Below are 15749 nucleotides of genomic sequence, written 5' to 3'. Positions count from 1 at the left end.
GGCAATCCGAAAGATAGCCAAATATTATTATTGTTCAGATACTCACTGAGGGCGTTGATAAAAGATCACCCAGACAACTGCAGATCCGAGTGGAGTGTTTTGAAATCAGTGAAATTCTGTGTGAAAAATCGTTGATTTATTAATATTCAAGAAAAAAAGTTCCCAGCGAATTTCATCAGCTGGAGTAACCGAAGTGACCCACCAAGCAAATCGAACAACACAAATCGATCGAACGTGTAAAAGGACTTTCGTTTTCATTAAGCGTGTGCAATTGCTGATTTTCCCCGGCAAAGCGGACTTTTTGCGGAATGAATGAAAAAAAAACAGCAGTGGGAACTATAACAATAAAAACAACAACAGTGCAACAACAGCCGGGGCATCTTCATAGATCTTGGCTCTCCTGAAGCAACAACTTCTGCCTGCACTTGGTATATATACTTATCACATAGACATATATACGCACAGATATATAAAACAAAAACGATCGATTCTCGTGCCAGCGCGTGTGATTGTGTGCGTTCCCATGTTGCATATATATATGCACACAAAATATATATATATATCTAGAGCCGACTGTTGCGACGACTTTTCTATATAATCGGCTAGTGAGCACGCAGACATCGAAAAGGTGCACAAATACATCAGCAGATGCGGGTATATATGTATTGCACATATACCTAGCCAAAGCCAAAGTAGAAGATATATATGCGTATAAGCTGAACGCGGCGCACTCTGCTCTGTTTTTTCTTTTATAATTACTTTTGTCTAAAATTAGAAGACGTGTGTGTTGTGTGTGCCCCGTCCGTGTATCCGTATCCGTGAGATACGCGTGAGTGTCCGCGTCTGCTATATCGCACATCATCATCGCCGTACACCATCCGCCGTCCAACATCCACCATCATCATCATCGCCATCCCCATCATCATCTTCGTCTTCGTCGTCGTCGTCGTCATCAGAGATCAGAGATCTGCAGCGGTGTGTGTGCCAGAAAAGACGACTCGTGAATCAGACTACGGCTACGACTACGGGTGCGACTACGGCTATATAGACGAGAGATCGCGTATACGGCCAGACAAACATTATCGTATATCTGGCGCCGAGGATTACAATTACAAGAGCAGCAAACGCAACAGCAGCATCAGGAGCGGCAGCCGAAGCTAAAGCCGAATACGAGTACGAATCCGAGTACGAATATCCGAGCCCCACAAACGAATACGAATACAAATACGAATCCGAACCCGAATCGAGGCGATACGAAACGATCGCGCGCGTGAAAAGCCTCGTGAAGAAAAGCGCTACGAAAAAAGTGGGGGAAAAATCAAACGCCACGCGACCTTAGGCCCGTCCAATTTGGGGGGGCGTGCAGCGGGGCGTGGCCGTGCGTCGACTCCTAGCGATCGCTCAAGTGAAACGCGGCGAAATTCTGTTCAGATAACAAAAATGAGTCACCAAAATAAGCAGCAACAGCAGCAGCAACAGCAGCAACATCAAAAGCAACAGCAACTATCGAGTGCGGCCAAGTGTTCATAAATTAATGCTAGGCATACAGTGTGTTAGACCAGTCCGAAAGACACTATCCCCCTCTCTCTCGCTCTCGAACAGTCCGTCTCTCTCTTGCCCCTGCTGTCGCTCAAAATGCTACGAAACTATCGAAAGTATTTGCAGGATAAACGGAAATACGACAAGCCACAACGACGAGGCAGCGAATTTTACATTTGTCACGTTTAGGCAAATTGCAAGGACACAGGACACACCAACCCCCCAGCAGCAGCAGCAGCAGCATCACGCAGCAGTACGCAGCAGCAGCAGCAGCAAAGCGCAGCAGCAACACTCGCTATCGAGATTTTGTACATAAAGTCGGGGCAATAGCAGCAACAACTTTGGAGGACGCCATGTATGCGCAACATTTGCGCAAATGGAGTCTAAAAACAAAAAAGCAACTAATGCCATTGATATTGCTAATTATCAGCTACATGTTGCTACTAAACACATGTGTGTTGTCGTCGTCGGCGACGACGCAGCAGCAACAGCAGCAACAACAGCAGCAGCAGCATCTTCCAAGATTATGGGAAGGCAGTGCCGAAGAAAGCAGCTACTATATACCACTGAGTTCGGATAATGGCAGCGGGAGCAGTGAAAGCTCCGCCGAGAGCGGTAGCAGCAGCAGTAGAAGCAGCAGCAACATCGACAACAATATCTTAAGTAGGCTGCTCAGCCTCAACAGCAATAGTCTTAGTAGCCGTAGCAATGTTAAGTTAAAGCCAGCAACAGTATTCGACGCCGGCAGCAGTACACCCGCTCAGCAGGAGCAACATGTGGCTGCCGTGCCAGAGCAGCAGCAGCAGTCAATGCAAAAAGTTCCAAATACGTTAATCAATAGTCAAATATATAATTTATTATACAATGGCATGCCCAGCGAGGCGGCGAGCAGCAAAATGCGTCGCCACATTCAACCATCACAGCTGCCACATCAGCCAGAGAGCATAGCGCAATTGCCGAGCAACTACAGCAGTCGGCCGGCGGTGCGGAGCTATCTCATCGAGTCCTACGAGATGCCAGAGAGCCAGTTGGAGGATCGCAGTCCGGAGCAGGCGGCGCGAAGTCGTCGGGATGGCAGCAACAACGGCAGCCGGCAGCAACAGCGCACCGGCCACCGGCAACAGATGCAGCAGGACAAGCGCGATCATCGCCGGCAGCGGCAGGATCAGCATAAGGAGCAGCGCCAGCAGCAGCAGCATCAGCACAAGAGCGGCAACAAGCACAACCAGCAGCAGCAGCAGCGCAGGAAGCACCAGCGGAAGCACCAGCGATACAACCGCTACTGCTCCGCCCGGGATCCCGCCCAGTTGGCCTTTGCGGCGCCCACCGTTTTCCAGGGTGTCTTCAAGTCGATGTCCGCCGATCGGCGGGTGAACTTCTCGGCCACCATGAAGGTGGAGAAGGTGTACAAGCAGCAGCACGACCTGCAACTGCCCACTCTGGTGCGATTGCAGTTCGCGCTGAGCAACTCCAGCGGCGAGTGCGACATCTACAGGGAGCGACTGATGCCGCGGGGCATGCTCCGCTCCGGGAACGATCTGCAGCAGGCGTCGGATATATCCTACATGATGTTCGTGCAGCAGACGAATCCAGGCAACTTCACCATCCTCGGCCAGCCCATGAGGGTCACACATTTAGTGGTGGAAGCGGTCGAAACGGCTGTGAGCGAAAATTATAGTGAGTGGATTTCGATTTTAAACCTAAAGGGTGGGCCTAGAATAAGTTTTTTAAACGAAAGTATTATTCAAATGAATTCGAATCGATATTTTCACTTGGTTTGATAAGAAAAGTTAGCCACCGATCATTGAACCCACAATGAGTATGATGGTCTGCAAATCTCGGAAATATTGCCTTCAACTAAAAGACATGATATGAAAATCTCCCAAAAATTGCTCCCTTTCTCTCGCCACCTTTCTTTCGGCTTCCTCCCATTACCTTTCTTTCTTGCCGTCTCTTTCGCGCCGTGGCAGCTGCCTCTTTCTACTCTCCACGTTGCTGGTTGTTGTTTAATGAAATTTAGCTGCTTTTTGCAGCTGAATTTCTTATTTGCCAACTTCACGCTCTGCTAATATTCACCAGACCGAAATAATTTTATGCAATACACTCACACCACTGCCACACACTCACACTCACATGCAGGGAAACGTTGCGCATGCGCCTGTGCGATTGCAGTTTTGTTGTTGTTGTTTTTTTTTTTTTTTGCAAGTCTAGGCTCTGGTCTTCTTCGGGTTCTTCTGCTGGATTCTTTTCTTTGTGCCCGGCTCAATTTGGTTGCTGTGCAACAAAAATGCTCACATCTAGAATTTATTATTGCCGCTGCCTCGGCTGTTGCTAGTTGCACATTTTAATTAAATTCGCATTAACTTTGCTCGCTGCTCCCGGCTTCTTCTCCCTATCTCCCCTACCCCCCTACTCCCTTACCATCCTCCTGAAAAGTGGGAAAAACTTTGAAAACTCATTTCTGTCCGCCCGTCTTTTTAGCTCCAATGTGCAACTCACAACGTCATCGTCATCGTGGTGGTTTGTTGTTCTTGTTCTTGTTCTTCTCGTTGCTGCTGTTGCTGTTGTTGTTGTCTGCATTCGACCTTTGCGGTTGGCAGACCCAACCCAACCCTACGTTCTTCTCCCACTGCTGTTGTTGTAATTATTCTTGCGTCGCGGTTCATGGAGTTTTGCGTCTGTAATGCGACTAAGTGCGATCACCCGGCCCCGCCCCTTGCCGCCTCCCCCGCCTTTGCCATGGGTTCCCTTCACACCCTCGAAGGGGGTATTCCAATTTTGGCTAGCAACAAAGATAGAAATTTGTTTTTCGAAACTTCAACTTTTTAGATACGGCATATAAAATTTAAAATGGTGTTATAATTTCACATTATATACAATATTATTGTTATTGAACCCTATGCAGGGCATTTAAACTTCGACTACCTTGAGCTAACTTCCTTTCCTTTTATTTATTTATGTTTGTTGCTGTTGTCTTTATTGTCTTCTCCCTCTCGGATTGTGTGCTTTGTTTCATCGCGGGCGCAATTAGATTTTTAATTCATTTTCTCTCTCCACATCGCTCCTTAGCTGCTGTTTCAGCTTCTGGCTCTTCCGTCATGGCTCCCGCACACGGAGTGGGAGAAAAAGAAACCCCCCTCCGGTATTCCCAAGATCCCCAGATATATGGTCACATATATATACGAACATACATGCATATGTATGCCCCTTTGAAGACCCAACCCTTTTCGGAGCTCCCCCCGCATCGAAATCAGCTGCAATCAGCTGTTCTCTCGCGCTTTGTCTTTTTGGGTTTATTATCTGGTGTTTATTTACTTTCTGGCCTTTGCTTCCTTCTCTCTCTTTCTGTTTCTCCCTCTCTCCCTCTCTCTCTCTCTCTCTCGCTCTCTCTCTTTTCGCCGACTTCACAGACCTCATCAATGAACATATAGCATTAACAGGATATTTACTTTTTGCCCCGACTGATTTATTTTGACTGCGAACGCAGCAAATGCTTGGGAATCGATTCGCAACTGGTAGCTGGCAGTTCTACAAGCAAATGTGTATTAAAAATCGATTACTCATCGAAATGCATACTAATCAATCCACCCACACAGCAGCAGACCGAATTTTGCCAACTCCTTTCACTTTGCCAATTTCCTCGCTGGCCAAGAGCTGGCCAATTTGCATATGAGGCCATAAAGCCTGAAGATCGTCAGCCGGATCGTTAAAATCTATAGTCCAATCAAAGCCGAGAAATGGAATCAAATCGTTCAGATCAATCAAAATCTGACTCGGATCGGTTATTTTACAACCTGAACTATTTTCGGTGGCTCAAAGACGAGATTAGCGCGGGGGAAGCGAAGGGATTTATTATTATGCATACGCCCCGTGTGACGACGCAGCTTGCGCTCTGCTTGAAACCAATTAAAATGCCTTCGAACCTGACTGAATCGGTAGTATCATGAATTAACTGGTCGCATTTTATGCCCAATTTACACCCACGCCGTGAACGTCAGTCGCCGCCAGCAAGAGTGTGACTTGAATATGCGAAAAAAAAACAAAATTTGTGGCAGGGAAAACACAAAGAAGGGGCCATGTGAAAAGTAAATAAAGTCACATCTTTTGTATTTAGCTGCGGGGCTACTACGGTTTGTTCTTCGCCTGTGCTGGCCATTGTTGTTGTCGAGGTGTTAAGTAAATTAGCTGCTCATAAAACATGATTTGATCTGGCAGCAGTTGGAGTCGCGAAGCAGAATCATCGGCTTAGCTCCCGATGTTTGTTGTTTGCTGGTTTGGTTTGGTTTATTTGCTTACTGGTTGGCTTGGTCATCCGAAAGCGGAGACAAACTGGCAGTGGCTGACACAGAACTAATTATATGGCTTACTAAAAGTATACGTATATATTTAAATGTTTGCCGCTGCATTATATAATAATATAGATATTTGTCACTGCACGCAGCATTGAATATCCATTTTCTCATTGCGGTCTGTAGTTTGTCACCTTGCCAAAGCACCACCAATAATCTCGAAAAGATTTTTCATTGAGAAAAGCAATACCTGGTGTGTGTTGTGTTCTACAGCTCGCAACTGGGAAAAAAGCAAGAAACACCGCAGAGAACCTTGACTGCTGGGATTCCATTACTTGAGTCGACATGGATAACCTGCGACTCTGGTTTCGGTTTCTCTTCTGGGTTCTCCACTCCGGTTGCACTTGCTAGAAAATGGGAAATGTGTTGTGTTGTGTTGTGTGGTGTTTGGCAAGCGATTACAAAACGGAAAACAGAAAGAAAACGCCAGAGCGGAAAATGCTTTTCAGCAGCATAGCGACACAGCGCAGTTCGCATATTTAGGTCAACGCCTACGAGTGGAAGCGACAAACTTACCCAACGGCACCCACAATTCATCATTTCTCAGCTCATCTCCTCATCTCATCTTTTTTTTTTGTGGGGGGTGTCTGGTCTACCTGGTCATAAGATTTTCCACGTCGGTGGGTGGGGGGCGGTTTGCTCATTTAGCGTCACGCCAGAGAAGAGACAAGTTTTCGTTAGTCTTCTTGTCTTGTCTGCGATGGCTCTAGTTGATTTTGTTTTTCTTTTTTTATTTCATTTTTTTGGTAATTAAGTATGAATGGCGGCGCTAGATGACGAACCTTGGTTCGTTTAGGTAGTAAGTGTAAAGGGGTTGACTCAGCTCCCTGACCAGACCAGCCCAGCCCGCCCCCTTTTCGACTACTCACTAGTGTCTGGCACTCGAAAAAATCATTTTCCAAATAAATGTTATCAATCTAGAAGCCTTGTCTATGTTGAAAAAACAAGATCTATTTGAATTATGACCATAATTTAACTATGAAGACTTGCTTAACCAATTTTTTCATTCCAAACTGAGATTTTCCTAAGTATCTCATCTAGAACATAAGGGCAAACATTTGCCGCAGGCACCCCCAATTCTTAGGGCCACTGGTGGGTATTTTCTGCGAGTGTAGGGGCCCCATGGGACTTGGCTGGCGGGCCGTTTGGCATGCGGGAAATAGAAAATTATAACGAAATGAAATTTTCAAATGGCATGCCATGTTTCCTTGCCTTGCCTCGCGACTCGACTCGCTTGCCTCGTTTATGAGTTTTATGCTATTTCTGGCCGCGCCGACAGCAGAGCAGCAACAGCAACATCGGCAGCAGCAACATCACGCAGCTGAAAGCCATTCGAGAGTAGGAAGACATCTTGGTCGCCATAGGCTTGCCAAAAAAACAAAACGCCCCAGTCCCCCTCCCAGGCAACCGAAAAAAAGTAAATTCGAAAAATCAAGCAACTAGAAAATCTGCCCGCTTGTTAGCCCTGCCTGCAATTTGCATTTGCAGTTGCACCGGCAGCCGGGTTTTTCTGGTCCATCCTCCCAAGTGGCGCTAATGGAGCAATCTTGGCCAGATAGGAAAAACGAGAAAAAAACGGAAACGTGGCGATCAATGAGCCCCTCTGTTGTTCCGATCCATCCACATCCACTCGAGCACTCGAGCAGCGGATGTGACATAATCTGATTGCCGGTTGCATTGCATATGCAACATACCGCCGAAATGGATAAACCGAATGGCATTCATAAGGTCTCTCATTGGACCCATCAATGGGTCCATCCAGATCTGTGTCGGCGCGATATCAAAGGCCCCCTCAGGTGGCGCTTCCTCAAGCGGCTGATCTACATAATTCGACCAGGGCGAATATGAAATGCCCTACCATAAAAAATGCCAAAATAAATGATAATTTGTCACAGCATGACTCTCCGAAGTTCGGTTTCTATTTATAAGTATCTATATATAGTATAGTATGGTATACCCCCCGTTTGGCAAACTTCACCTCAATTAGCCATTCAGCATTTGCGTTAATTTGCGCGGCACTTGCGGCACATTCCCCAATACCAAAAATAAAAACAAAACGAAACGCCATTCGTAAAAAGATAAATGATAAGAGATGTGTTCGGACGGACTAATTGTTTTGGCTGGCTGTTAATTTCTGCCCGCATAATCGCACTGCCCTCGGCCACCTTCTGCTCCACAAAAACAAAAAAGCGCTTCAACAGTTGCGCACGCGGCCAAGATTAATGGCCAAAAAGTCGGCGACCAACCGATCGACCGTCCGAATGATCGACCGGCCAAGTCGACCGACGCACAGATAGATATTGAAATTGATTGATATTTGAAAAATCATTTCGGTTCGTACGGCTTGGACTCATTATTAGTTTCCCATGGATCATTTTCACAGCTAATGGTTGGCTTGGGAGCACGAGCTTCCCAGCAAGTCGCATTCCAAATTTGTTTTTTTTTCGGCTGCCAAGTCAATTCAATTTGCGTTGGCGGCTCTGGCGCTTTGAACTCGGGAGGCAAAAAAAAATCTCAAAACGGTGGGAGGAGTTGGCCAAAATCGTTTACCACTAGTTTTTGAAAAACTAGGCTAGTGACTAGCCGCTAAAACAAGCGGAGTTCAAGATCGCTGACCGCTCTGACCGCGTATCCCTTGTCCTTTCCGCGACTGGCTATCTTAATTACGCATTAATTACATCAAACATTAATAATTCCACATGCCAGCCGAACGAGCGGCTGCTCATCTATCTACTTCAGTGGCAGCAACACCTCCTCGATCTGGAGATCAGGATGGGGATCAGGTTGGGGATCGGGTATCAAGGCGGGCACCTCCTCTGTATCTGTATATTAAACTGTCTGTCACCCCCTGCCCATCTGCAGCGCCCTGCATCAAATTGCAAGCCATCCTGGTCGTCGTCGTCGTCGTTGAGTCGGATCTTTGGATCGTTGGATCGCCATCGCCGGATCGCTCTGTTCTCTGTCTGCCTTCTGAATTCGCGATGGCAAGTTGAGAAATTTGCCTTTGATATCGACCACATGTGTGCACAGCGAACAAATACTAGGTGGAAAGTCGAAAATATCTCGAATTATTCACAATCTCATCTGCAGGCTTCTGATTTTTAAGACCTTCTGGTATTACAAACACACTTTCTTGGTTGTAAATATTTTACTGAATTTGTGTAATTTTTCTGTGTGCAAATATGCAGCCAGTTCTGGATCTTCCGAATCACCCTGCCTCCGCGTCTTGCCCTCCGTCGCTGTGGAGCCATATTTTCTTTTTAGCTGACGATTTAGTCCATTTCCCGCTCATAATCGCATGAAGTTGTTTGCCTCCACCGAATGGCTTAATCCGCCAGATCGACGCGCCTGTGTTGACTCAATAATTCCCTAACAACTCTTTTTACGCATTTTATTGAAAGTGCAGAAGTTAGCGGGCATTTTACTTACCTGCGTGGGAAAATCGACTAATCTGCGACCGCCCCGAGGAGTCAGTTTTTGTTTTTAGAGCGGTAACGGACAGGTAACGGGCCACATGTTTGGCCGGAAATTCCCCGTTGACCCCTGACCCCGTGTCCTTATGACGAATTCGTCACTTGGCGTGAGAGCACACCTGGATTTCCCAGCGCTTAGCCAGCGGAAATTCCAAAACACCTCCGGCCCACTGGCCCTCAAAATTGATGTATGCTCTGCTACCAAGAAGCAGAAGCAGCAGTGTTTTATTAGCGGAAGCATCCGCCAAATTGCACCCAATCTGCAGTTTGAAGTGCTTAAAACCCCCCGCCCCCTGTGAATTTCCGCCGGCCGGCAAGGTGACCGTGTGCTAAAACAAAATTTTTATATCGAAATCGCCGCCGGTCAACGCGCGCGCCTGCCCAATGGCCACTTTAACCACGTTTCAGCGCGTGTTGGCCTTTTTGGTTCCCAAGCTTTGTTTGGCCCACACAGACAGACACTCTACTCTGTCCGCGTATATGTATGTGTGCTCTTACACTCACACACACACAGGCACACACAAAAGCCATTTCGGACAAGTTGGAGTTGCATTTTTAGCAGCATTTTTGTTTTTGTGCGGCATTTTATTCGTCGCCGCTGGCTACAAATTTGTGGCTGCTGTGGCAGGCTCCTCGCATCTCGGATCTCGACTCTCGAGTCGCCACTGCCACCGGTTGGCCACCAATTCCAGCCTCTCGGCTTCACCTTGTGCCCCAAAAGCTATTTAAATGGTATTTAAATGTGTCTAAAAGTAATTTTTTGCGCATTTAATTCGCATTTTTTGTTCGACGAGTATTTGGCAAAGCACTTAACGACATTTATGAGTATATTTCATTAAAAATGAAAACAGCATCGAGTGCCTGACATAATGCGTCATAATTGAGGCGGTTTTTGTTCACTTTTTTGCATTGTTGATGGTCAAACGCGTTGCAAGAATTCAGTTGACAGGCGGCTTGGCTGCAAACGATGGAATCTAGGGGGTTAATTAAATAGCCTTTTGGAAAACTACGATGAACCGAAAACTATATACCCTTGCTGTTATTTTGGTTAATTTAGGTTTAAGAATAAAGAATTCGCAAATGAGAAATTATTCGTTAGACCTTATAGCGCATGTTGCATATGCAGCCAGCATTCAAAATGTTGCTATTCTGCCGCAAAATATTTTCACACACACGAAAATGATTTCAACTTGCCACCAGCAACCATAATAACAGCTAACAGCGGCAACAAGTGGCCAAGTAGTCGCTGCATGCCACACACAGCAAACAAACAGCAACTGTTTTTGCTGCTGCTGTTGCTGCTGCAATTGCTGCTGCTGCTGCTGCCTCCTGCAACAAAAAGGCAACTAGAAACTATCCAATGGCCACCAGCAGCAATAGCAACTGCAACTGCAACATCAACATCGCCACATGCTTGACCAGCCGACGAGACCAAAGCGAGCGCATAAAGCATAAAAAAGCGCAAAGCCACAAGAAGTTGCAAGTCGAAAAAGTCATTATATGCGACAACCAAGTCGTCGATATTGGCAGCGACGCCAGCAGCACACTGAGAGTAATGCGTCCTAGAATCTGGACCTACAATATATATACTGCAATGTAATTAACTGCAGATTCATATTCTTTCAGATGTTTTCTTATCAAGATAATTTTGCACTTTAGTTTGCTATCTCATATTAGCATTCTTGGCTGTTTTGCAAACTGCAAGTTTTCTTTCTGTGCTGCTGGCAGCAAACGGCGACTTTGGCTTTGGCTGCGACACATTTGCTTAAATAGCAACAGCAACAGTTGCTGCCGCTGTTTGTTACTTGTTTGGGTGCTGCGGCGCAACAGCGGCAGCAGCAACAACAACAGCAGTGCCCATTTTTTTTATTGCCGCAGTTGGAAAATGCAAGGCGGACGCAATCGGGGGTATCTTGGATTTCCAGTTTTCGGTTCCCACAATGCAAAATTAGGTACGAAGCGTCGTCCCCATGACGTAATTAGCATAGAGCAGTCGTTGTTGTTGCCGTTGTCGGGAGCCCATAAAGCGTATTTACCGCACAACGCGCCAGACGCACTGCATCTGGAATGGCAGGGGGGCGAAGTGGTGGCGAACTGGGGATGCGGAAGAGGGAGGGGGAAGAGGGGAAAGGGGTCAGGTGGCCAGGCTGGAGGGGCTGTGTTGCCTTTCAGTCAGGTGAGCCATTGCCATTGCGCATGTGTGGCGGCGGGAGAAGGTGGAGCAGGCGGAGCAGCTGGACGAGGACGTTGCCATAACTCATATATGTGGCCTGCTCGCCGGCAATTGTCGTGGCAGTCGGGGCCAGAAATAAAAACATTTCGTTTAACGATCTTTATCGATGCGATTATTGATTGTGTGTTCATGGCCTGGCTGTTGTGGCAGCAACATTGCAGCTGCAGCAACATGTTGCCGGTGCAGCAGCAACATCGCGCTGATCGCAGACAATTTGGTTATAACTTTCAGAGGCAGCATGTGGCTTTGTCTATGAAAAGACCATGTCCTCGGTTCTCTCTCCAACCTTCAATAATATTTTATTACAATTCAAATTACTATATCAACAATGTTCTATTTGATTTGCTTGGCTTGTGTCATATATATAATGGTGCCAATGACGAACATGCTTTAATAAATAATTTAATTAGAATTTGTACTATGGGTGAGATAGTTTTCAGTTAAGTAGAATCCGTCTACTTTTAGATTGACTTAAGTTATTAGATAATTGGTCTGGCAATTTCCATCAGCGAGTTACTCAGCTAGTGGTTTATCTCTTGAGATACCAGATCGCCAAGTTCCTTTGCCCCACCTTATTGTTCCCGCAACCAGCTTTCAATTATTAGATTAACTTTGAGGCGGCTCTGAAGCAGGTTGCACGCTCATCTCAGTTCATTTTCACCTGGCCATGCAGCACCACCACACTCCGCTCGCTCCCCATTTGAAATTCTTGGCATACTTTGGCTGACAGCCGGGCAATTGTCGGCCATCCCAGTGCTCCTGCCTTGGCCACAGTCCATGGAGCGGCTGCCTCCTGCCAACCACTTATTACGTAATTATTTAGCCACATCGAGCTGCAGCAGCAGGAGGAGCTGAAGTGCCAGATGCAGCATCGCCCTGGGCACGTGTTGCCAACTGACTTGGGCACCTGTTTCGCCCGAGTTCGAGCCCGAATCTCTTAGCTATTTATGCTATAATTTCTGGCATGCAGCCGATGAGAAACTGAGATGCTGCAGCAGCATCAATTCAATTTGCATGCCATGCCCTCGGGCTGGCTGCTTATCCAAGTTCGCCACTGCTGATCCTGATAAGCCATCGCCATCGATTCGGAATTGGATGGCAGATACAGTGAGGCGGCGATCTTAAGTACCAGCCAATTTAGTTGCAGTCGAGCGGACACGTGGGTATCGTTTTGGGTTGGGAAAATAGTGCGGCAGTGAGCAGTTAACGGCATTTGATAACTGTTTCACGCTTTTGCGTTTGCAATTAAGCCGGATGGCATAGAAACTTTTGATCGTTTCATAGACCATAAAGTTGGCTCGACACGCTCTCACCCAATGAAACCGTCAAACGGTGGCGACGACACCTCGACGCGGGCAACAGTGCGTATGAGCAATGCAGCAGGTGGATTTTCGGAAAATAATTAGACATCCTTTTACAACTTATACATATTCATAGTAGAGAAAGGATTAAAGTGAAGTTTTATCTTTAAAAGTTGTTAGCTTGTTCTTCAGGGGCGATTATTTTATGCTCGCTCATTGATCGTTCGACCAAGCCAAGACTTTCCAAAACATTTTTCGTTTGTTTATTTATTTCGACATTAGTTAATGCGTTTATAATGCGCAAAGGAAACACGGCGGCCGAATAGCAACAATGACCAGAGAATTTGTGCGCTGCTGCTGTTGGCGCCTGCTTAACAATTGAGGGGCAATTCCCACGCTGCGTATGAAATAAATTCCCCAGCTGAAATTGTGCGCACAACTCTGTACATTTTAATGATGCCACCGCGCACTGGGCGAAACTTTGAAGCAGCCGCGATTCGCTGCCGAGTCATTTACTTGTTGTCGAGCGCCCCATTATAAATCTGCTAGCCAGCCTATGACAGTTTTGCTTTTGTTTTTGTTTTTGTTTCGCCTTACTTGCCTCGGTTTCTGTATCATTTTTCTTAGGCTTTTTCTCGTTTTTGGTTGACACAAGAAATAAACTCACAAAATCACACCAAAATGTGGTTTCTGGGGGCCATTGCTCGACCGGCTGACGCCTGATGTGATTGCAAATGAGCGTATCCGAATGTGGAAGACAAAATCGGAATCAGATAACCAGTATATACATATGTTTTAGCCGAGCCCAGCGATATGTGGGTGCTGACGGAAAGAATATAGTTAGATAGTTATCTTATCGTGACTATCACACGCAAATTTCCAAGAAATGTGCGAACTTTACGCCCATGACGTAGTTATGTTTCGGATGCTCTTCCGACACAAAAACCCACTGAGTAATGCCGACTAGACATTCGTACTTTTTGCGGCAAAAGTAGTTTCCCTATTGGCAATGTTATAAATAGCAACGTGCAGTTATCAAGTGCGGAATTGGGGACAATTACGTGATTTAATATCATAAATTTATATACCAGTGGCACAATAAACTTATTTGAATGTAGTCAAATGTGCAGTATATATTTGAGTATATTTGAGAAGTATCAAAAAGTAATAGAATTGCAATTATAAATCAGTTAACCTAGTACTAGTTAACTAGCCTTGACTATTCAGTGACAACAAGTATCGCATAAAGATCGTAATTTTTGATGATAACCAAAGGTGCCTTCTGCTTATCCCCATCCGAAAATAACATACTTTTCCCCTTGACGATCTGCACTCGATCGCGGAACGATTACCCGATGTGAAGTGGCCACTTTCGAGCGGCGATTACCCAGGCAGGCAGCAACTACCGGGTTGCTGATGCAGTTGCTCTTGTTGCAGTTGCAGCTGCTGCTGCTGCAGTCGATGTTGCCAGACGCAACGCATCTTTATTTAGACACAAAAATGTTGCATGTTTCGCGCTTTTCACCAAATGCGCTCGCCGATCCACATTATTATGCAAAGAGGGTTGCACTATTTACCCAAAAATGGCCATGGCTAATGATGATGATTGGCCGGCAAAAGAAGAGGAGCGAAGCGGAGTTGCACTTGCCACTGGCAACCAGCAGCATCAACTGACAACTTGTTGCTGCCTCGCAGCAAATTGCGGGGCTGCAAATGTTGCCAGATTTTGTTTATATGTCGCTGGCAATTAGTTCATTTATTGTTTACGGCACCCATTGGAGCTCTGTTTAATTTCCTGCTAAGGGGAAAATCTGTCTAAATATTTTGCTAATTTTTGGCAATTTTCGGAATTTAATATTTCCATAGAAACTGCGTTGGATTGATGATTTGTAGAGGTGCGCAGTGGAAATCTATCAGATGAGAGGAAAGTTCTCACATGACGAAATATTTATTTGAAATCTTTCATGTTTCATAAATTTATGTGCAATTTATTTTTAAACAACAACCGTCGACGGCGCGACGACAACGTCTGACAAGCCGAAAAGGGGAGAAAGACCCTGATGGCACTCATCTCCCACTCTACTTCTGGCCCCCAAAAATTTCCCTCTAGACACAAAAGTGTGCCTAATTAGAGCTGCAACAACCAGAGGAAGATCTTTCCGTGGCGCCACGTTTGTTGGTTAGGCACTAGAAAAAGGAGAGCGCGGCATATGGATGAGCATGAGAAGCGGGGAGCGAAGAGATCAAAGGGCCGCGATTTTCATTGGCGCCCTGTCGGCCTCGATTGCGAAAAAGCAAAACAAGCCAGACGACCGGAGGGTGGCAGAAAATGGAGTTAATGAAATCAAAGGGTAATTACCCAGCCCACACACCTGGATTTTCCCGCTTCGCCACCGAAAAACTTCCATCAGTGAGTCAGACTTTTGGCCAGTGATAATTACAGGTGTGGAGAACAAGCAACCATCTCTCGGGGGTGTCGTTATCAGAAAGAAGAATCTCTCTTAGGGGGGTTGGAAAGTCTGGAGAGTCTAGGGAGTCTGGAGAGTCTGGAGCGTCCGGAGCGTCCGGGGGATTCAGCGGAGTCTGGGGAACTGATATGAAAGCAATTAGCAGCAGCGACTTGGCAACCAGCTGGCTTTTTTCCACAGAATTTGTCAAGCTGTGACTTTGATCTGCGGAAATGTTCGGCAGCAACAACTTTGAATTTGATTTGAAAATGCAGCCGCACCTCCATCCAAAAAATAAAAAAAAAATTTAAAGAGGAGAAAAAACCGAAAACAAGCAGCAGTAGCAGCAGCAGGGTCTTTTCTTATTTATAGCCACTATTTTTATGCTCCATTTCAATGGGCTGCGG

At 46.1% G+C, this 15749-nt stretch overlaps 2 protein-coding genes across 5 annotated transcripts in view; both read left to right on the top strand.

The window, feature by feature from the left end:
• Positions 1 to 15749, top strand: part of LOC117141399 (DNA polymerase epsilon subunit 2) — a 78976-nt gene that overhangs the window by 51925 nt on the left and 11302 nt on the right. The gene's annotated exons all lie outside the window — the stretch shown is intronic.
• LOC117141396 (protein vein) overlaps positions 594 to 15749 on the top strand; it is a 31369-nt gene continuing 16213 nt past the window's right edge. For all 4 annotated transcript variants that reach the window (XM_033304814.1, XM_033304813.1, XM_033304812.1 and 1 more), the window contains exon 1: positions 594 to 3216. In XM_033304814.1, the coding sequence (XP_033160705.1) occupies positions 1893 to 3216 (1324 nt within the window). In that variant the 5' untranslated portion in view covers positions 594 to 1892. The remainder of the gene's footprint in view (positions 3217 to 15749) is intronic.

Source organism: Drosophila mauritiana, chromosome 3L (assembly GCF_004382145.1).
Source record: "Drosophila mauritiana strain mau12 chromosome 3L, ASM438214v1, whole genome shotgun sequence".
Lineage (NCBI taxonomy): Eukaryota > Metazoa > Arthropoda > Insecta > Diptera > Drosophilidae > Drosophila > Drosophila mauritiana.
This window is presented reverse-complemented; position numbering and strand designations above follow the sequence as displayed.